Source organism: Microplitis demolitor, chromosome 2, assembly GCF_026212275.2.
Source record: "Microplitis demolitor isolate Queensland-Clemson2020A chromosome 2, iyMicDemo2.1a, whole genome shotgun sequence".
NCBI classification, from domain to species: Eukaryota; Metazoa; Arthropoda; class Insecta; order Hymenoptera; family Braconidae; genus Microplitis; species Microplitis demolitor.
The window spans coordinates 532,698-555,886 of NC_068546.1; the positions used below are offsets into that span (position 1 = coordinate 532,698).

General features: G+C 28.9%; 4 protein-coding genes across 6 annotated transcripts in view; 3 read left to right on the top strand and 1 right to left on the bottom strand.

The window, feature by feature from the left end:
• LOC103580248 (conserved uncharacterized protein) overlaps positions 1-19,916 on the bottom strand; it is a 44,236-nt gene extending 24,320 nt beyond the window's left edge. The window contains exon 1 of one of the 2 annotated variants that reach the window (XM_053736915.1): positions 19,883-19,916. The gene's annotated coding sequence lies outside the window, so the exon portion shown is untranslated. Of the gene's footprint in view, positions 1-18,812; positions 19,037-19,882 lie in introns of those variants that run through there. The other variant, XM_008561934.2, reaches the window with a different exon arrangement.
• LOC103580251 (endothelin-converting enzyme homolog) lies at positions 424-8,230 on the top strand. The gene is made up of 12 exons (XM_008561939.2): positions 424-1,238; positions 2,497-2,613; positions 2,680-2,857; positions 2,940-3,149; positions 3,209-3,513; positions 4,028-4,126; positions 4,194-4,364; positions 4,799-4,947; positions 5,022-5,244; positions 5,670-6,276; positions 7,664-7,806; positions 7,868-8,230. Exons 1-12 carry the CDS (start codon positions 1,227-1,229, stop codon positions 8,042-8,044), a joined length of 2,391 nt encoding a protein of 796 aa, XP_008560161.1. The 5' UTR covers positions 424-1,226; the 3' UTR covers positions 8,045-8,230.
• LOC103580252 (growth/differentiation factor 8) lies at positions 10,009-15,874 on the top strand. The gene is made up of 3 exons (XM_053736913.1): positions 10,009-10,782; positions 12,697-13,498; positions 14,208-15,874. The coding sequence occupies exons 1-3, from the start codon at positions 10,269-10,271 to the stop codon at positions 14,425-14,427; spliced, it is 1,536 nt and encodes a 511-aa protein (XP_053592888.1). The 5' UTR covers positions 10,009-10,268; the 3' UTR covers positions 14,428-15,874.
• Positions 19,917-19,945: 29 nt separating the features above from the next.
• On the top strand, positions 19,946-23,153 carry LOC103580246 (ell-associated factor Eaf). 2 transcript variants are annotated; one of them, XM_008561932.2, is made up of 6 exons: positions 19,946-20,393; positions 20,477-20,683; positions 21,515-22,058; positions 22,129-22,247; positions 22,319-22,555; positions 22,955-23,153. In XM_008561932.2, the coding sequence occupies exons 2-6, from the start codon at positions 20,572-20,574 to the stop codon at positions 23,068-23,070; spliced, it is 1,128 nt and encodes a 375-aa protein (XP_008560154.1). In that variant the 5' UTR covers positions 19,946-20,393; positions 20,477-20,571; the 3' UTR covers positions 23,071-23,153. The 2 variants fall into 2 exon arrangements, with proteins under 2 accessions (XP_008560154.1, XP_053592892.1); XM_053736917.1 differs by having other exon boundaries at positions 19,946-20,388.
• The last annotated feature ends 36 nt before the right edge of the window (positions 23,154-23,189 follow it).

The window sequence follows — 23,189 nt, forward strand, 5'->3', positions numbered from 1 at the left end:
GATCATATATGACGGATCATATATAATCAGATACTATCATATTTGATCAGATATAAACATATATGATCAGATATTATCGTATATGATCAGATAAAGACATTCTTCATATCTAGTCACATATGGGCGTTCATATATGGCTACAAAAGATGATTTTACATATACAATCAGATATAATTGATCATATATGATCAGATAAGGCGGTTTTTCACATCTAATCAGACATAGCTGTTGATATATGGCCATATGTGATCATATGTTATTTTCCAAGCAAACATTAAAAATTTTTGTTTAACCATCTTCTAGTGTCTCGTTAAAATTTTTTTTTATCAAAATTACTTACAAAAATTGTTTTTTTTTTTTTTTTCAATCAAAATTAAATAAATAAAAAATATTATTACTCATGCTCCCCAAATAAAAAAGTTTGAAATTCATAAAAATTAATCTATTAACTAAAACTATAAATGAAAATATTATCATAAGAAACTCCAGATGGCACCGAAATATCATGAACGTTATCATTAAATGTTACTTAACTTATTTTTTTTTTGGAACATATATAACTAAATTCCCAGCTATCTGTAAAATAAATGTGATACGGAGAAATCAATAGCGGCGAGGTCCATCTGAAAAGACAGCGCCGACAGACTAAAGCGCGTGTGCTGTACCACGACGACGAATAACATCAGTCTTAACGCAAGTGCAGTAACAAGATACATTAAAAAAAATATATATTATAAGTAATAAAAAATAAAAATAATAATAATAATAATTAAATATAATCATAAATTTAAATAGTGCTATTTAAATATATAAATATTAAATTGCAATGACGAAAAAAAAAATGTATTTTTTAATGAGACGAGTGATAGCGGTGGCAGACCGCGAATAACTGTCGTGTTATTATTTTGCCTATAATTGGGTTTAATTTATAATTTAACCATCTTATTAATAAATATAGTAAATTATGAGCACATTTATATTTATATAAATATATTAAAGTTTATATATAAATATATATTCATATTTTTTCATATAAATGTTTGCCTAATTAACTTCAAATTACTAGAGAAATTTGATCGATAATAAAATTTGACGCAAAAAAAATATATAAATATATATACATATATTTTGATGTGTTAATAATTAAATGCACAAAATTATAATTGTTGTCTTTGTGTAAGAAATTATTAAATTTCAAATATTTAAGTCGGAGGTGAAGAAAAAAAATGTCTGTAAAAGTAAGTATCCTATTGTTAATTCATTAGTTTTTTCTGGACCGAATGATATAATTATGTAATTATTGTTTTGAGTAAATATGAGTATGATTATTAAATAGTGCGGAAATAAATGCGTTTGATGGGGGTTTATATACGTTGCGAGTTTGCGCTGTTTATAAATTACCTGAAATACGCGCATGCGGTTTAATATTGTAAGCGTACTTTGTAATTTGTATCATCGTCAGAGTCTTTAAATAAAGTTACACTTAGTGTGTTCATATGGTCAGTCGGGAATAATAAACGGAGAGAAAATAATTTTATGAATTTTCAGGGCTGTAGAAATATTTTTGCTTCTATATCACTATTTTTTTATAAATGCGATAAATCTCATTATTGATTGTATATATTTTCATATATATATAATGCGTAGAAGGGAGTTTTTAAGGGCTAGTTCATTTTTTATTATTTCGAGGGAAGTCAGGGTTAAATTTTGGAAAAAAATAAAAATGGAATTTTTTAGGAAGATTTAGTGATGATTGCCCAAGAATCTAGGTTAAAATAAGTAAATTTAGATTGTAATGTATGCTAAAATTCAACTTTTTTATTTTTGTCATGCATTAAATTTTCATATATTTAGTATTTTAAATTTGAGTAAAAAAAATAAACAGCTAAAATTTCTAAAACTATTTTATTTATTTTACTATAGAGCTAATTTAACTGTAGAGTAGTAAATTAACTAAATGAAAATCCAAACTAATAAAATAATATTTTTATTTATTTTAGTTATTATTATTATTATTATTATTTGTCGTGCATTGATATTGTAAATTCCTATGCCTCAAAGTCCGAGTAGAGAATCAAGTGAATTTATTTATTTATTTTTTTTGCCTTAGCCGGGATTCGAACCCTGATCTCCCGCGCGTGAGTTCTAGCCTCAGGCCAACGCTCCGCAGTCTCCTTTAGCTAAAGCCGAATTATCGAGTAATATATATTCAAATACTCTACCCCCAGTCGTTTATTTAAATCTTAATATTTAATAACAAATTAGTAAAATTACAGTAATTTTTTAGCTGCCGTAATAATTAATATCATTGTTCCTCACTATGCCTAGTTTCTTTATGATTCTCGAATTTTAATCCATACTCAATATTCCTTCCTCAAAATCGTCAAATCCTTCAATAAAATATCTAATAAAATCAATGCTACCTAAAAAGTCACTTTTAAAAAACCCTCTATGCAATCCATTTTTTATCAAAATTTTAATTATCATCATTTACAGATGACTAAATATAAACACACAGAATTTGAGGATGACAGCTGCAGTAGCAGTATTGGTTCCGTTATACTTAATAGTGAAGGCATTAGTACTTCGGCAACTCATATACGATATCACTCAGTATGTATTAATTTCTAATAACAATAACAATAACAATACTAATTTTTAAAATAATTAACTCTAAAGGGAATGAATTTTTGGCGCGCAAGAAGTAAACTTGAACGCTGCTTATTTTTGATATGTCTCGGTCTTTCACTTATTATTTTTATACTGCTCGTTGTTATCATAACAACAGCAACAAACAATAGTCCTATTAAAAATGAGTGGGATGATGCTCAGATTCTTCATGTATCTACATCAAACAGTAATTATTTACAATTATGACTAAAAATTGATAATTAATAAGCTAATAATGATGGCCAAAAAATTTTGTTTTCTTTCAATAGGTAGCTTTCATTGTTTAACTGAGCATTGCGTCACAGTAGCAGCAACAATAATAAACAGTATAAATCCGTCTATAAATCCGTGTGATGATTTTTACGAGTACGCTTGCGGTGGGTGGATTAAAAAAAATCCAATACCAGATGGAAAAAGTATGTGGGGTACTTTTGGAAAATTGGAACAAGATAACCAGCTCGTTGTCAAAATAGCGTTAGGTAATTATCAATATTTATTTTTGTCTCAATAATTAATTGATTAATTGATTAATTTTTAGAAAAAGAATTGAGTGAGATGAAATCAAAAGCTGAACAAAAAGCAAAACTGTATTATTTATCATGTATGGACGCTAATGAAACGATAGAGGCACTTGGCGCCCAACCGATGGTTGATCTTTTGAAAAGAATCGGCGATTGGAATATAACAAATAGTAATAGCAGCATAACAGACCGCGGTTTTAATGTTTCTAGTTGGGATTTGCAAACTAGTATGCATGTTTTACAAAATGTTTATAATATGGGAGGCCTTTTTTCTTGGGCTGTTAATGAGGATGATAGAAATAGTACAAGACATATTATACAGGTATATATATCTTTTTTCTTTTAGTAATCCAGTAATCAGTTTCAGCCCTCAAATGGACTGTAAGAATGGCAAAGGGTTCTGGTGACATTTTTACCCCAGTGTGAAAAATGACCAATGGTTAAAAAATTTTCAAAAAGTCTGGAACACATCTCACTTTAAAAAGTATCGGAAGAAACCCGTGAAAAATTGTTTTCAATCAAAAACGCGCTATTTTTTTCAGAGACTAAGATATTTTTTATTCCGTTAATGAATTTTCCAAAAAAAAAAATCTATTTTCTAAAAAATAAAAAGTGAAATTTTCGAAAAAATTTTGGTCAATTGACGGTAGTCTAGCTGGTTGTAATTTTATTAGAAAAATTGATTGAAAATGTTCTGAGATCAAAATGGCGCCCAATTTCATTTGAGGGTTAAAATTGACCTGGAAATCTATCGGGGATCTAGTCTAGGGACCCTAATTTTATTTAAAAAGGCCGTATAACCCGATGACCATGAAATTGTTTATTTTTGGTTACAGATTGATCAAGGCGGATTAACTTTGCCGACAACAGACAATTATTTGAACAAAACAGAACATGCCAAAGTACTCGCTGCCTACTTAGATTACATGACCAAGGTGACGGTTGAGTTTTAAATAAAAAAATGTTTTTGCATGTAGATAAGTTTATTAATTTATTTTTTAGATCGGAGTGCTTTTGGGAGGGGAAGAAAAGGACACTAAGAGACAAATGCAAGCTGTAATTGATTTTGAAACGAAATTAGCAGAGATAACGATCCCCCAAGAGGACAGACGCGATGAAGAAAAATTGTACAATTTAATGTCCATTAATCAGTTGCAAAAAATTGCGCCTTTTGTTAGTATATTCATATAAAATATTGTGTATGTGTTTATAAAGACTACTTATATATTTCATATAAAGAGACCGGGGTAAAATGGCTACACTCTAATTCTCCATTTTTTTCCTATCAATTTTTCTAATACAAAAATTTTTGTAAATTTATGGAGCAAATTGGGCCCTCAAATTCTTCAAATTATGCAGCTCATATATACATGACATCTTGTTATTTTGCACACATATATGTTATATTTATTCCCCACATTTGACTAAAATAAATTTCTCAAAATTTGGGGTAGCGATTTTACCCCTTTTTTGAATAACCGGTATTGCGTGGAAAAAAAAATTTTACCTTGGCCTCTACATATATATGTAATATATGAAAATTTGAGTTTCCTCAACATTAAAAAAGCAAGTAATCAAATATTTACACCCCCATTAATCTATTGCAGATGTCTTGGGTAGATTATTTCAAAAACGCAACAAAGTTGGTCGGGAAAAAAGTCGACGGTCGGCAAATGGTTGTCAATTTTGCCCCTGAATATTTCAAGAAACTTTCTAAGCTCGTGCAGACGTACAACGAAACGACCGATGGAAAAGTGTGAGCTCAAAAATTTGAATATTATTTTTGGAAATGTGCTGATAAATAAATAATGGGTTTCTTTTTGACAACAGGGTGCTCAATAATTATTTAGTTTGGCAAACAGTAAGATCACTGACGGCATTTCTCTCCCGGCCCTTCCGTGAAGCGTACAAAGGTCTTAGAAAAGCGTTAATTGGGTCCGAAGGCAGAGAAGAACAATGGAGGTACTGCGTCAGTGACGCGAATAATGTTATGGGTTTTGCGATTGGCGCCATGTTTGTACGGCAAGTTTTTCATGGGAAAAGTAAACCTAAAGTGAGTATCAATAAATAAACAACCCGGGTAAAAATATTCAGCCGAAATTACGCCGATCGTATAATTTTATTAGAAAAGTCCAAAATTTGGCCGTGAACCCGCCAAAATTTTGTTATTTTTTAAAAACAGACTGAAAATTGAGACCGTAGTCCTTTTTTTTGAAAAAAATTTTGAAAATATCGAGCAACTATGGAACAGAAAATTGTCAAATTTCGACTTTGTGTTCAATGAGACTTTTTCCGGTCACTTTTCGAATAAAAAATTTTGTTATTTTTTAAAAACAGACTGAAAATTGAGACCGTAGTCCTTTTTTTTGAAAATATCGAGCAATTATGGAACAGAAAATTGTCAAATTTCGACTTTGTGTTCAATGGGACTTTTTTCGGTCACTTTTTGAATAAAAAATTTTGTTATTTTTTTGACAGGCCGAAGAAATGATTGCGAGTATTCGCGAAGCGTTCGTAAAAAATTTTAAAAATTTGAATTGGATGGATAGCGAGACCCGAAAATTGGCTGAAGAAAAAGCCAATGCGATTACGGACATGATCGGATTCCCGGCATTCATTTTGTCGGCAAGTGAATTGGATGAACGGTACCAGGATTTGAATATCAAGGACAATGAATACTTTCTCAATAACATTCGGATAAATAAATACACTTTGAAAAAAAATTTAGAGAAACTTGATCAGCCGGTGAATAAGACGACGTGGATAATGACACCGCCTACAGTTAACGCTTATTACACTCCGACTAAAAACCAAATAGTATTTCCCGCTGGAATACTGCAGAGTCCATTTTACGCAATGGATAATCCAGCGAGTCTGAATTACGGAGGCATTGGTGTTGTTATGGGCCACGAACTTACACATGCGTTTGATGATCAAGGCCGTGAGTATGATCTCAACGGTAATTTAAATAAATGGTGGAATAATGCTACGATTCAGAGGTTTAAAACTCAGACAGAGTGTTTTGTTCAACAGTATGGTAATTATGAGATTGAAAATCATCATATTAATGGAAGACAGACTTTGGGTAATTTTTTTTTCTTTAGAATTTTTTTTTTAATTTATATATGGACTCTAGAAAAATTATGGGGTGAGATGGTCACACCATTTTTGAAAATTTACTGCAAAGATTTTTCATGTTTACTAAAATTGAAAAAAAAATTTTTGTTCATTTTACCCTCGGTTTTTGGACTGACCAACTTACCCGATTTTTTCTAGACTGAAAATAAACTTTTGCACAAGAAATTTGTTTGGTAACTATTTACAGTCTTTAAAAAAGTATGGGCTAAGTTGGTACTGAGTTGTGCAGCCATTTGTTCAAATTTCGACAATATAACAAATTTTTCGTTTTTGCTTAAATTTTGAAATGAACATCGGATGACCAACTTACCCCGTTTTTTTTAGAGCACAAAATTCTCTACTGTTTCATTTTTCCTCTCCTACATTTCATTAGTTTACCAGGTAATTATCTTGCATTTACTTCCGCTGAAATTTAAATTTTGAATTTGCCGCCAATAAAAAATTTTAAAAATTTGTATCTTAATTTCTCTAGTGTAATTCTTACCGACATAAAATTTAAATTTCAAAATTCATTCTTGAATTTGGCTTCCAATTTCATTGAAAGATTTTCAAATTTTTCCGCCAAAAATAGACTTCGTACTTTTAGTATCAAATTCCTAATCCTATTTCGTAAAGTAAAGCGATGCCGGTTGGCGATTCGAATCCACGCGGGGTTTTTAAAAAAAAAATTCAAAATTTATTTTTCAAAAACTGGATTAATACTAGGACCAGGATTTTTGCTTTTATTTAAAAATAACAATTAATAATTAATGGTGTGAAATTTTGAAATTACAGTGGAAATATTGGCCGTATAAAAAATTTTTTTAAATAAAAGTTGTAGGAAATTGTATTTTCTAAAGAAAATGTCTCTTATGATTTTTTTACACAACCAATATTTTCACCGTAATTTCAAAATTAAAATTTTCATGATTATTAAAAATTTGAATAATTCATTATGAATCTAAATTTTGGAATTACGGTACAAATATTGGTCATATGAAAAAATATTTCAAATAAAAGTTGTGGGAAATTTTATTTTCTTAAGAAAATGTCTCTTATGATTTTTTTATACAACCAATATTTTCACCGTAATTTCAAAATTAAAATTTTCATGATTATTAAAAATTTGAATAATTCATTATGAATCTAAATTTTGGAATTACGGTGAAAATATTGGTCGTATAAAAAAATTATAAGAGACCTTTTCTCTAGAAAATAAAATTTCCCACAACTTTTGTTTCAAAAGTTTTTTTATAAAACCAATATTTCCGCCGTAATATGAAACATTTGAACCATTTCGAAGTTAAGGCAATAATCTCGTCCCTAGTAATTACCAACAAACATTTATATTGCAGGTGAAAATATCGCAGATAACGGAGGATTGAAGGCAGCCTACCATGCATATTTGAACGCGCCCAAAAGTTATCATGACCAATTGCCATTACCCGGTCTGGGTACTTTGAACCATCGCCAATTATTTTTTATTAATTTCGCTCAGGTAATTAACAAATTGACCAGCAATAAAATAAAATTTATCTCTGAAATAAAAATGATTATAGGTCTGGTGCTCAGCGATAACCTCCGAGTCACTGAATCTCCAAATAGAAAAAGACTCTCACTGTCCTCCAAAATTTCGCGTAATAGGGCCGCTGTCAAATTTTCCCGAATTTTCACGAGAATTCAATTGCCCTCAGGGATCTCATATGAATCCGGATGTCAAATGTGAAGTCTGGTAATCAACAATAAAACCAACCAAAGATAATAAAAAAAGTTTTAATTAAAATTTAAAAAAACCGTTTGTACAAACAAAAGCCTACGTGCTTTTTTACAGAATAAAAAAAAGTTTATTGATTTTTAAATGAAATTATTATTTTTTATCTTAAAACTTCTTTGTTATTAAAACCTTTGTGCAATGACGTTTTGATAACGCGCATGACAAATTATAAATAAATAATTATTTAAATTTAAAAAATTATAACTGAATAAAAAAAAAAAAAAAAAAAAATGAATAACCAGTCTTTTTATTAATTAATCATTTTTTCTCGCTGCTTTATCTACACGCGCGTCATAAAACGACGCGTGGGGCGGAAACACGTGCTAATGCTGTCAATATACATATTATATTATACATACATATATATTATTAATACTAAGTTATATTAGCAATTAAATATACGCAGCACTTATGCTCCCTTGCTAAAATTTTTTTTGCTAACCCACATGTTTTCTACACATGTATTTTTATTTGTTACATACACAATTTAATAATATATTAATATATATAAATATAGGGAAGATAAGGGCACAATGAGATATTCAAGGATAATATTAATTATTGTGACTTTTAAATTAAAACAATTCTTGTTCTATTTTCTTAAGAAAAATTTCCTATTTTCTCAAAAGTTTTTTTGAAAATTTTTTAGCTGCGATAAATTTTTTTTTTATTTTTACCTGCCCATATTACCCCAGTACTGTATTTCACTTCGAATCGTCTACTCAAAAATTAAAAAATTAAAATTTTTGGGAACGAAATTCAAAAAAAAAATTTCACTTTTTTATTTCTTAATATTTAAAATAATTTTCAAAATTTTGATTCAAAAATTCTCAGAACTAAAAATAAAAATTTCTTTTACTACATGTCCATTTTACCCCCTAGGACTCGTTCTAAAACATCCTAAAAAATAATCACGCAAAAAAAAATTTCAAAATTTTAAAAATTCCCGCCCCCTTCCAAAATCTAAAATCCCAAGAAAAAAAAAAGTAAAATAAAATTTTATTTATAAACTCGATGTAAAAATAAAATCGCCACGTAATCAATAGTGTTGCGAAGACAAAAAACAAAAAAAACAAGTAAATAAAAAAAAAAATTACACAAAGTAAAAAAAAAAAATATTTCGGAAGGGTCGGAAGGTATCGCGTGCCGATCAAGTTTTCGCGGATTAATTTTTATTTGGCAGGTCTCGTGAGTAGCGCGCGCATGCTAACTCTTTCTCTTTTTCTCATCTTTCGCATTCTCTTTCGCGATTTTTTTTATTCATCACATATGTATATACATTATATACTAGTTTACACACGCATTACACACAACAAGACTTTTAACACAAATATATAGATATATACATATATATACTATACGGCTGTCTTATTGAACTCATAAGTACTCCCATAAGTCCGTCTCCGTCATTCGTTTAGCAACGTCCTTACGATTACTACAACACTGCGATCCACTACCACCAAGTACTTTACCGTCGACGACGATCTACACCACGACAACACAACTATAATATATATATCAGAGCAGACGAGAACCCGTGCGGATTCACTACACATCACATAACGTGTGTGCCACTCAGCCACTCACGTACACGCAGGTTGTTTCCAACTTTTCTCTAAAGATTATTTATCGCGAGCGCTTAAAAAACCTTCATAAGTATTTTTAAATATTTCAAATTCGCCACAAATTTCCCACCAAAAATTTTCACGCACAAATACATATAAAAATATATATATTTCATATATATATAAAAATAAAAAAAACTTAAAAAAAATTTATCGATCAAACAATCGCTTTTTTTTTGTGTTAAATATTATGTGAGAAAGTGTTAATTGTGTATATTTATATATATTATATATACAAATATATGAGAAATTTTGTTTGAAAAAAAAAAAAAAAAAAAAGAAAAAAATGTCCAAGTGCACGTGGGAACAGTGAATTTGCACGTGGGCATTTTAAAAAATTTTTTTTTAATTAATAATTTAATTAATTAATTAATTAATTAATAATGAGTTGTAATAATGGATAAGTGTAAATTAATAATAATAATAAAAGACAATAGCGCCCTGTGGCGCGAATTAAATAATTATTGATGATGAGGATAACGTTATTAGAGAGACGAAGACGAAGACGAGGTGCAATTAATAAAAAAATTATAAATTTATTTATTATATTAATAATTAATAATGTTAGATAATAAAATGATTAAAAGAATATTAATTATTTGGTTGATTATTATTTTTGGAGTATTTGACTTAACGCCGTTGGCGAAAAACGGTTTTATAACGCCAGTGTCATCTACGACAAGTAATAGAAGAAATTATAATAGTAATAATAGTAATAATAATAATAATAATAATAATAATAATAATAATAATAGTAATAATAATAATAATAGTAATAATAATAATAGTGGGGGTTGTAATACGTGTAAAATGCACGAAGAAATACGTGCGTTAAATTTAGAAGCCATTAAGGAACAAATTCTTAACAAACTGGGACTTAAGCAGGCGCCCAATATGACGGGACGTGCGCTGCCTAAAATACCACCGATATCAAAACTAATGGATATGTATGGAATACAAGCCGATGAACCTGTCGTTCTAAGAGAGCAATCGAGCTCTGGTACTGCACATTACTACGATGAGGTTGACGAATTTACTGCCAAAACTGAAAGTGTTTTCGCACTTGCTCACCCACGTAAGTTTTTTTTTTTATTCAAAGTAAAAATCGAAACAAAATTTTATTTAAATCCGCGTTCGAAAATTTAGTGAATGAAAATTTTACTCTAATGTTTATTCAGTCAGTAGTTAGACAAAAATTTACTCAGGGATTTTTTTTTGCCAATTGGAAATTTGAATTTGTATTCAATCAGGTCCAAATCGAGGAAATTTTACCCCAGGGTTCGAAAATTTAAAATTACACTAGGATTTAATCCGCGGTAATTTTGAAATTTTTTACATTAAATTTAAAAAATTTTTTATTTTTTACAGTAACGGAAATTTGAATTTAAATTATGAATTTTTGAAAAATTACCAGGAATTAATTTATTTTTTTAAAATTCTAATAAATTGATTACTACAAAAAAAATTATTCAGCGTAAGAATATTTCGTCTAAAAAAAAACTTTTAGTGCAGTTAAAAAAAAAAAAAAAAAAAAATAATTAAAATATATTCTCCCATCCATATAAGCCCGGTAAAAAAAATTCGCCAACGCTGACGTCATTTCTACCCAATGACTAATAAACATAAATTTCTCATAGTTTTAGCGTGTGTGGGTTAACACATGAGGACGTGTGTAAGTAAGATTAACCGGCTTGGCATATGTGCCCTAATATGTTACTGTATATACATACACGCACACAGATTTATACACACAAATATATATATATGTAGGAGACATTGAAGGTCATGGCCAGTGCATGACCTAGGTCAGTACTACAAGTCACACCCGTCATGGCATCATTACCTCCGAGACGTCTAAGACCTACCCTAGACGATTAATTGGATCCTTTATTTATTTTATTATTATTTTTTTAAAAATCTTTAAATAAAATTTGATATCAATGAATCCCCCAAAATTCACCGGTCACGTCTAGACATAAAACAGACATATGCACGTGTACACTAACTCATGCGCTTTTAACACCTGCTCTATTTTATCAGCCGTATTAGTGTTGATGTAATTATTTACCGTTTGTTTGACTCAATTTACTAGTATGTCTTCTTGTTAAAAAAAAAAAAAAATGTGTGTATGTATGTATACATATATTTTATAAAACAAACCGTATAACGGTGTACCATGGATTTATATAGCTAGCTAAAGTAACATTAGCCAAATAAAACGCGCACGCATCCTTTTTACCCTTCATGGCAAACACACGTTTTATATCGTAATGTCCGTATCCGCGCAACGACTTCTATGTCGTATAATTGTAAATTACACGTATCGACATATTACACACATATATACACCCATATACATATATATGTACTAACGATACACCCTTTTTATATCCAATTGTCCCTACACGCAAATTGGATAATTTTAAATCGATCCAACCGGTAATTTTGGGTTATTATAAGCTATTATGAAAAAAAAAAAAAAAAAAAAAAAAAGTGGATGTTAATAAGAATTTTTAAAATCAATAAATTCATTATTTATTATTATTTTGAATTAATATACGAGCGTATCAAAATTATTGTAATAAAAAAAAAAAAAAAAAAAAAAAAAAAAAAAAAAAAAACCGCATATTGATTGAATTATCTGTGCGATTGAATGTTAATTTTTTTTTTTCTATTTATAAATAAGGTTATCGCTCGTTGTGTGACGAACGCACTGTTTGAGTAGGTACCGTTCAAAAAGTTTCAATATGTAATTTTGATAAACCATTTTTTTTTTATATATATACAAAAAATTATATTAATTGCCTCAATTATATATACATAAGTATGTATATATATGTGAAAAATTTCTTAAATGTATATAAAGTACGCAATATGTGATAACCTCATACGAAAACGAATTGAAGATTTAAAAAAAAAAAAAAAAAAAAAAAAAAAAAAAAAAAAAGAGATATTTTTTTATGAGTGATTTTTTTGTTAATTGTTACAGGTTCAAGATTAAGACATTCGGAGCAAGATAATTTAGATATATTGTATTTTAAATTTTCTGATAAAATAATGCAGCATCGCGTTACGCGGGCGAAATTATCACTTTGGGTTTCGGAAATCAGTAAGCCGACTGATACTGAGCCTGAAAAAAATGATAAAAGTGAAGAAGATAAAGAAACTGATAAAGAAGAAAATAATAAAAATAATAATGACAATCATTATTATAATTATCATCATCATCATCATCATAGTCATAATCACAATCACAATCATTACCACCGTCATTATCATAATGAGCACAGAGAGGTGGTCTCTATAACTCTGCAGCGAGTTTTGGCGAACCTGGTCACGAAATCGGAAGGCGAAAATACCGATGAGGGCTCGCAATTGGGCCCGCCGTTGGTCACCAAGCACTTGATTGGGCGCCATCAGGGAGAAGAACACGGGTTTTGGGTGACTATTGAATTAGGACGGATGGTTGCCGAGTGGTTTAGACATCCGAGAAATAATTTAGGAGTTGTTATAAGAGTTAATGATGAAGAGGCTAATGATAGTAATAGTACTAGCAGTGGAAGTTCAACTAGAAAAAATAGCCTTTGGAAAGTGGAGACCGATCCGGAGGCTGAGTTCGCGCCCTATCTGGAAATTCAGATGCAAGAACCAGAGTCGAAACGTGGATCTCGGGTTAAGAGAAATGTCGGATTGAATTGCGATGAAGCGAGTCAAGAAACGAGATGTTGTCGATACAAGCTTACTGTCGATTTTGAAAAATTCGGATGGGACTGGATCATTGCGCCTAAAAAGTGAGTTTTCAATTAATACTGATACAGAAAATACAAAATTTTACCCGCGAAAATAAAAATTTTTAATTTTTGTGAATTCTTATTTTCGCTTACAATTTTTATTCGAATTCTCTGACGTTAAATTTTCTCTATGGGCTTAGATTGCCTCAGTTTGTTATAAAATTTTTTCTGACACCTAAAAGCATCCTACTGAACAAACCTGACGTGATTTCAAATCATTTGGTTCGGATCTTCATTAAAAAAATCTTAATTTAAATCAAAATTCCACGGACTTGGTTGGTCCGTGATGGATTCACGTCTCTGTGATATCCCATCCCCACTTGCTATCACAGTAATTTATGAGAAAATTATCATCAAAAATCTCAGAAAATTAGCCCACTTGATTTTTTTCGCAATAAATTTTTTTTGTCTCAATTTTAAAAAGAAAAATTATGAAGACCAAAATCGAGCAAAATGACGGTCATAAAAAATTATTGAATTCCATGGATCAAATTTGACCCGTAGGCTGTCAAAAAGAGGTCTAAAATAAATTTGAAAAAAAAAAAAAAAAATTCTCTTTAACGTAGACGTGATTCTGCGTTTTTTCAGCGCGAATATTTAAAAATTTCGGGATTAAGAAAAAAAATTTTTGACTAAAAAATGAAAATAGGGCTCAATAATAAATAATATTCTGTCAGTGACTAAAAGAATTTTTTTTATCCATCAACAGATACGATGCAAATTACTGCTCAGGTGACTGTCCAATGGCATTTCTTCCAGCTTACCCGAATACACACATCGTAAGTTTAGCCGAGCCGCCAAATAATACTGGTCCATGTTGCGCGCCCAGAAAATTGTCCGAAATTACAATGTTGTATTTCGACAACGAGTACCAAATTGTATTTTCTCGTCTGCCAGGCATGGTCGTCGAACGTTGCGGCTGCTCATAAAATTATTTTTCTACCACCAGCATTTATATATAAATATAAATTATAAATATAGATGTTAGGCATGTTGCGCATCTATTAGCAATTTTATACGCTTTGTGTAAGTATACTAGTGAATTTATAAATTAATTCACCGAGGAATGAATTTTTTAAATAACAACGAAAAAAAAAACTTAGACTGAAAAAAACATTTTTTGATACAGGGGAGAGGCGGGCAAAATGGACCGCTTAGGCAATAATTAATTTTTGTGCTGTAGAAAAAAATTTTTTTCTCGGGTGGGCAAAACGGATCACCCTAAAAAAAAAAATAATAATTTTTTTAGTATTAGACTTTAAATTGAAATTGTGTCTAAACTATCAACTTTACAAAAAAAGTCAATAAATACTTTTTTCAAGAAAATTTAATTTTCTACAAAATTTTATTCTTATAAATTTTCCATATTTTCAATAGTTTAGTCAGAATTTTAATTCAAAGCCCAAAAAATTCTAAAAGAAAAAAATTTCGATCTCAATTATAAACCCGATTCTTAAAATCAAAATTGACAGTTATCTATAAAAAATATGGCAAAAGTGTACAGAAACAAATTTATTCAAAATTAAATTTCCTACAAAAAAGTATTCTATATTTTTTTCTATAAACTCATTAATTTCCCATTTATTTCTATTCAAACTAAAAAAAAAAAATCGTAAGAAAAAATAAATTTTTACCAAACTTTTAGAGTGATCCATTTTACCCACCGGTCCCGGTTTGCCCGCCTCGCCCCTACATATACATAAAAATATATGTATACATTATACAATTTATAATTTTTACACAATATTTTAATAATAATAATAATTGTATACATTTTAATGTGCACGTGTGACGTTTTATATTTTTTATCCGCATATATACCTTGAATAATAAACAAATAACTAAATGTATATAATCTACCTCAAATGCATTCAGCCCGAATGGAACAATAAAAAAAAAACATTACACAATTTTCGGTAAATACCAAAAACTTTCGCAAAAAATAATGATCTTATTAAATAATTACACAGTAAATCGGTATGAAATTTATTTGAAAATTATTAGGGTAATAATATAAATCGCGGTAGCGTCTCTGTGACTGGAAAATTAATAAATCATAAACTAGACATTGTATTGTTGTAATTTAAGAAAATAAATAGAAATAAAGTGGACTGAATTAAATAAAGGCAACAATGTTGCAGCAATTGTCAAGTTTGTTATTAAAATGCATAACTTGCATGGTTTGATAATAAATTAAAAAAAAAACGCTGTAACTTCTTTAAAAGTTCTGATAGATATATGAGAGCGCGACCTCATTTTAAATTATCTTGATCATTTTTTTTATTTTTTATAATTATACAAGTGTCTGAAAATTGTATATAAGAATTGATTGTCGGTATAAAATTTAAGACAAGACGCGCGAATTTTTTTTTTTTAAATCATACGTCCATTATAAATATTGATTAAATATATATATATATATATATATATATATATATATATATATATGTATTGAATATGATCGCATTTAATTATTAAGCGAGTACATTAAATTATGATTTATGTGTGTATGTGTGTGAATAAAACTTACGATTATGTAATTTTATTGTCATATATAAATTTCTGATGATATATATATACATATATATGTCATGGAGATAATTATTTATAATTTAAAATAATAATAATCGTAAGTTTAATAGTTTGATTTGAATATTATTGAAATGTATCGAATAAATATTCAAAATATATAATAAATATTGTAATGACTTTAGTAAATTAGTGTTTATAAATAAATATAAGATGCTGTAAAATTTAATTTTTTTTATTGACATATACTGTTATATATAAGAGAGTAGGCATAAATTTTATTGGATATTTTATTGAAGGATTTGACGATTTTGAGGAAGGAATATTGAGTATGGATTAAAATTCGAGAATCACAAAGAAACTAGGCATAGTGAGGAACAATGATATTAATTATTACGGCAGCTAAAAAATTACTGTAATTTTACTAATTTGTTATTAAATATTAAAATTTAAATAAACGACTGGGGGTAGAGTATTTGAATATATATTACTCGATAATTCGGCTTTAGCTAAAGGAGACTGCGGAGCGTTGGCCTGAGGCTAGAACTCACGCGCGGGAGATCAGGGTTCGAATCCCGGCTAAGCCAAAAAAAATAAATAAATAAATTCACTTGATTCTCTACTCGGACTTTGAGGCATAGGAATTTACAATATCAATGCACGACAAATAATAATAATAATAATAATAATAATAACTAAAATAAATAAAAATATTATTTTATTAGTTTGGATTTTCATTTAGTTAATTTACTACTCTACAGTAAAATTAGCTCTATAGTAAAATAAATAAAATAGTTTTAGAAATTTTAGCTGTTTATTTTTTTTACTCAAATTTAAATTACTAAATATATGAAAATTTAGTGTATAGCAAAAATATATAAAAACCAAATTTCGGTTTTATAGTACATTACAATCTAAATTGATTGATTCGAAAAAAAATACTCAGAATAGGCATTGTAGTATTTCAAAACATAAAAAGATGACAATTAGATCAATCACTAACTAGACATTATTAAAAAAAAAAATAATAAATAAATAAAAGCTGTCATTGGACAGAATAAAGGATTTTTCCATCTCGTGTCTTTTCTACTTGCAATATTGACGGCGAATAATTATCGTAAGTTATAAAAGTTAAACCAAAGCCAATTTATAAATAATTTAAATTGACAGTCTATAATAAAAATGAGTTTAATAGATTGAGATAGATGTGCGTGTCGTCTTACAGGACAGGGTTGATGTGTTACCTGATGCCCAAATTTGACGAGTTTAAACTCACATCATAAGGCTGCATCGCACATGTGCGTAAAGAGGAAAAAATGCATACGCACACAGGGGGAGAACAGGCCACCGGCCTTATGGGGCTGCCTGAGGAAGCCATAGAAATTTTTTTGTAACCCCATAATGATCTACTGCTTCCTTCTTCACGAACTCGATAAATCGTCTGTCGCTTTACTTTATATACATATGCACATATATATATATATATATATATATATAAGCTTGCAAGGTCATAACGAATTATTTAAACGAAAATTTATGTCTGTAGTCGTTTATATACAAATATATATATATACACATATATAGAATATTAAAGTATATATTTAAGTGTATGAATTTTTTTTTTAATGTTTCTGTTGCTTCTAGGAAGAACGCACCCGGCAATATTTGCTTGATGGCCATAGCAATCAACTGTCGAGACAAGAGCCAGACACGACCGCGCAATAATAGCAAACTCAATCTAGATTAATAAGCTCTGACATATCATATCATATCACCGCGCACACGCACCATCTATTATGTATATATATATATATATATATATATATATATATATATATATATATATATATATATATATATATAATAGTGGTAATCTCAATTATCAGGGTATTATTTTACTTGCGATCACCGATTACAGATAGGCCTTTTCTTTTGACGCCTTATCGATTTTGATTTTAACTTTTTTTTTTTTTTTTTTTTTTTTTTTATAGTGAAAATTTTGTGTTTGTATGATTCAGTGATAGTCAAAGTAAACATCCGGAAATTTTGGTTTTGTCAACAAACAAATTAGATATTAAATAAAAAAAAAAAAAAAAAAAAAAGTATTTGGCAGCTAAAGAAAATAAACTTTTAAAAAAAATTTTTTTATTGGACATTTTGAGGAAAAGAAAATTTTTTAAAGTCAGAATAAAAGAAAAATTTCACTTCCGACAGAATCGAACTCAGTTTGTTCTCTGAAAATTTTTGACAGAAATTTTTTGTTATTTTTAAATTTTCAATTGGTCGTTTCTAATCCAATTTCAACTTAGCGCATTTTTGAACTTGATAAAGTTATCACTCAAAGAAAATGTGGACAAAATTTTATTAGGATCCGGAATAAATTATCAGCGCTAACGCGATAACGTGCGATATATATATGAAATTTTGAATCCTGATATTTTGAAATCCAAATAAATTTCGAAATTAGGTCAAAATTTTCTCAAAATCACGATCTAAAAATATGCAATAGATTTTTATGAAATCTACAAAATTTGAAAAAATGTTAAGAACTTTTCGAAATATTTTCAGAAAAATTAAAAATTAATTTTCCATTTTCTTACAGAAACTCAAAAAAATTCTGACCTCAATAATTTTAAATTTTAGACTTGACACAATAATTATTATAATGATTAATTTCTTATAATCATTTTTATCACTTACTACCTTGCCCCCAAATAAAATTGCATAATTAATTTGATTATTGCCCATACTTATGATTAGAATTGAAAGTAAAAAAAAAACTTACAATTTTTACAATTCCGCCGGCTGAGATCACGACAGTGATCTATAGATCGATCGATTGATTGATTGGATTTTTCAGCTGATAGATCTTACATTGAATTAATCAAAGTAGTCAGTTATTATAATTAATGATTTTAGAATTTCGAATTTGGGTCAAATTTCGACAATGAACCGCTCGGGTAAAAATGAAAGTTTGGTAATTTAAATATAAAATTGAAACCGTTTGTGTTTATTTTATTTATTACTGCTACGTCACTAAACCATGGATCTTTTTCTTTGTTAGATTGTCTAGTTTAGTAGAAAAAAATCAAAGTTGGGTACATTAATTATCGCTATCGATAACAAAGTTTTCTTAAAAGTTAAAAATTTTTTTTCAGTTAAATAGCAGTAATTTGAGAAGTTATGAATAATCGAATTTTAATTACGATGTATCGAATCGAATTAAAAAAAATATATCGATATATCGAATCTTAAATCGATAATAAAAGAAAATTATCGATCTAAGATCTATATTATCGATCACTACGAAATCGAAATAATAATATTTGATATTCGACTTTGAATTGAATTTGTGACTAAATTATCAACTTTACGACTAAAGTCAATGAACACTTTTCTCAAGAAAATTTAATTTCCTACAAAATTGTATTCTTATAAATTCTCCGTATTTTCACTAGTTTAGTCAGAATTTTAATTCAAAGCCCAAAAAGTCCTAGTAGAACCAAATTTCAATCCAATTTAAAACCCGATTCTTAAAATCAAAATTGCCAGCAATCTATCAAAAATATCGCAAAATTGTACAGGACCAAATTTATTCAGAATTAAATTTCCTACAAAAAAGTATTCTTTGATTTTTTTCTCAAACTCAATAATTTCCAAGTTATATCTATTTAAACTCTAAAACTATACTTTTGTATTTTTGAAACAATAATCACACCAAAAAACAATTAAAATTCAAAATTTTAAAAACAATTAATGTACACAGCAACAATAATCAATTGTCAGTAACAGTATTCACATACGAGCTCCAAAAAACTAGAGATCTAGCTTACCAGCAACATAACCTCAACTTACCATCGCCAGAATCTCAGGAAATTTGAATTTCCCGCGCGTTTTAGTTGACGGTCATCCTATCATCTTACTTGCACATATGGCAACACATCTGGCCATCTAACCATCTTATTACATGTATTCTTAAAAAAAAAGTTGCATTACCTGTGTAGTGATCGCGATACCTATCAATGAAATAAGTGATAAATTTAAAAAAAAAATCATTCGATTTAAAATCATCTTTAAATTTTTTTCTACCCCAGAAAAAATACTCGCGATTATCTTAAGAAAATAAACTACAAAGATAACCTTAATCTAGTCTTATTACACACACACACATATATACATACATATACATATACATATATATATATACATATTTAAAAAAAAGATAAATGTACACCTAGTTGTTACAGTATAAGACATCAGTAACAGCTGTTACAATTAATATAAATCATTTTACCAAAATGACTGCCATATATTGGTCCTTACGTTTGTCAAAATGACATTTTTAATTGTGTAATTAATAAGTAAGGTAATTATTTATGAATAATAAATTAATTTTTTAAAAATTTGGTTAGAAAAATTTAAATAAATAATTTTATTTGTTATTTTTAGGTACCGCTGTAAATTTAAATAGGAGGTGATGTAGTCTGTGATTAAAATTGTTTATAAACAATAATAATTATTAATTAATTAACGTAATAAATAAAATGGCCAAACGTTTGGGTCTGGGTACTGAAGTACGAGAATTGAAATTTGGATCTACTTTTACTAATAATGGAAATAATTCTGGTGATAAAACTTCATTTCATACGATAAAGTGTAAGTTTGCTGTCTAATTTTATTCAAAATTTTTTTTTTTAATTACTGATATTTTTTGTTGAATTTTTTTAGAAGGAACAGGGTCATAGACCAAGTGACCATTGAAGGGTTTTATTTATTATTTATGGTTTTAAATGCTCTGGTGGTTATCCCCGGTAGTCCGACTCTATAATTATAATTAATATGATAATTAAAATGAAAGTAATTGCAGTTGTATTTTTGATAGAGAAAATAATTCATTTCTTATACTTTGAAGTGAGATTGTGTCGAAATTATGGGATTTAGGGACAAAGGTTACTGGAACTTTTTTATAGAGAATTTGATTTCCTATAAATATGTACTGAGATGTTTTTGTCATATCTTAGATATTTTAATGAGAATTTAAAATTGAAGACAGAAAAGTGGGAATTTTTTTATTTTTATTAAGTGGGTATTTAAAATTAAAATTGTGGGTTATCTATCAATGATACGACAAAAATGTATAGGGACAAATTTATAGAGAATTAAATTTCCTATAAAAAAGTACAGAGGTATATTTGTCATATTTGTGATATTTTAATCAGAATTTAGAATTAAAGACAGAAAAGTGGGAATTTCATTATTTTTATTGAGTGAATATTTAAAATTGAAATTGTGGGTTATCAATCAAAGATACAATGAAAGTGTATAGGAACAAACTTATAGAGAATTAAATTTCCTATAAAAAAGTATTCTTTAAATTTTTTCTTAAACTCAATACTTAAAAAGTTATAGTAATTCAAACTTGAATTAAAACTTCATAAGAAAAATTTTTAGTAAAACTTAAACATAATTAAATGAATTAACCAACAGATGACTTCAAACCAGCAAGTGTCGACATTTCAAAGATGGCAACAGTCGACGTAGGTCCAAATAACACGATGACAGTGACAGTTCCCCACCTTGATGGTGCTGGAATTCCTCACACTGTCTTCAAAGGCTCTCAGCGTCCATGTAGTAAAGAATGTGTCCTGATCTTCAACCACCTGACCGGTGAAATAACTCTAGAAAAATTGTCATCGAACATCCAGGTGAAGAAGACCCGAGTAGAGCAGCGGTCCCAGTCAGCAGTACCACCATCGGTGCCCACGTCCACGGCTTCCAACTCACTGAATCGTCCCAACACTCCAATAGAAACAAAATTAAAACCCAACAGTACAAGTAACAGTATACAGGCATCAAATATTAACGCCACTAATAGTGCCAGGTCCTCTAGCAGGACTAAAGTAACCAGTGGTAAGAAAAGAGAACCCACTATGCAGTTACATCCTAAGACAGCAGCTAGTCCACTACGTAGATCACCTTATCATGGTAGAAGTCCATCAAACATGCCGTCAACTCTTTCTAATAATATAAGGTAGCATTCATAGTCATCTAATCCTCTTATCAAGTACCAGAATAATTCAATTCATTATTCAATCTAACAGTTCCCCCGCGAGAGCCATCAGTTCAAGTCAAGGAGCGTTGCCTTCATTGACCAGCCTTCCAGTCATCGGCGGTGGTGATGACAGTGATAGTGCTTCTGACCTTGATAACTTCCAAGAAGGTACAGGATTTTTATTTGTCCATTGATAATTACACTGGAAATTTATCTAATTAATTATTTTATTTGTTCAGTACCAGCACAAGCTCCTAAGCCTGTCGCTGTTCCTGTACCAGTACCCGTCCCTGTTCCTGTAACTGTAATTAGTTCAAATTCAAATGAACGAGCTAGAAATTCGTTGTCAACGATAGACAATGAAGTAGGTGTCCTTAGTGATTCAAGCTCAAGCAGCGGTGACTCGAGTTCTGATAGTTCCGATAGTGATTCGGATATGGACAATGTTCCTAGTGCCACGACAATTAGTACAAATGGTATTTATTTATTTTATTATTTTACTGGTACTAAAGTTGCTTTTAATAAAAATCATTTTGCATATAAAAAAAAAAATTGTCTTGGGTCTAAAAATTTTGACTCTTATCAAGAAAATTTTTATTTGACTCAAGAAATTTTTTTCATCATAAATTGAAAACAAAAATTTTTCTTTAATCAAAAAAGTTTTATTGAGATAAAACCAAATTTTCTTGAATCAAGAAAAAATTTTCTTGGGTCAAGAAAATAATTTCTTGTTGCAAAAAATTCTGTTTTTAGTTCTACGAAAATCTTTATTTTAAATTCTCAGTTCAAAATTTTTCTCATACCAATAAATAATTTTTTTCTGTGTATGTAAAACATAAATTTTATTTATTTATTAACTAAAACATTTATTACAGGACATACTAATGGGACTAGAGCAGTTCCGTCACCGGTACTTCCGACGACGAACTTGCAAAATAATTTATTAAGTGAAGATCTCCAACTATCTGAGTCGGAGTCTGATAGTGATTGAAATAAATAAGCAAATAATAAGTAATAATAATAATAACAATCCGATACTTTTTAATTTAACAATAAATTATATATTTTTATTTACGCATCGGGAGATAAATTTTTTTAAAAATGCTTGTA

Excerpts from the sequence above, each read along its gene's own strand:
- LOC103580251 (XM_008561939.2), top strand. Across the intron at positions 6,277-7,663 it reads TAATGGAAGACAGACTTTGG|GTGAAAATATCGCAGATAAC; the intron begins GTAATTTTTTTT and ends TTTATATTGCAG. Across the intron at positions 7,807-7,867 it reads TTTTTATTAATTTCGCTCAG|GTCTGGTGCTCAGCGATAAC; the intron begins GTAATTAACAAA and ends AAATGATTATAG.
- LOC103580246 (XM_008561932.2), top strand. The coding sequence starts at position 20,572 with ATGGCCAAACGTTTGGGTCTGGGTACTGAAGTACGAGAATTGAAATTT. Across the intron at positions 20,684-21,514 it reads TTCATTTCATACGATAAAGT|ATGACTTCAAACCAGCAAGT; the intron begins GTAAGTTTGCTG and ends ATTAACCAACAG. Across the intron at positions 22,248-22,318 it reads CCTTGATAACTTCCAAGAAG|TACCAGCACAAGCTCCTAAG; the intron begins GTACAGGATTTT and ends TTATTTGTTCAG.
- LOC103580252 (XM_053736913.1), top strand. The coding sequence starts at position 10,269 with ATGTTAGATAATAAAATGATTAAAAGAATATTAATTATTTGGTTGATT. Across the intron at positions 10,783-12,696 it reads TTTCGCACTTGCTCACCCAC|GTTCAAGATTAAGACATTCG; the intron begins GTAAGTTTTTTT and ends TAATTGTTACAG. Across the intron at positions 13,499-14,207 it reads TGGATCATTGCGCCTAAAAA|ATACGATGCAAATTACTGCT; the intron begins GTGAGTTTTCAA and ends ATCCATCAACAG.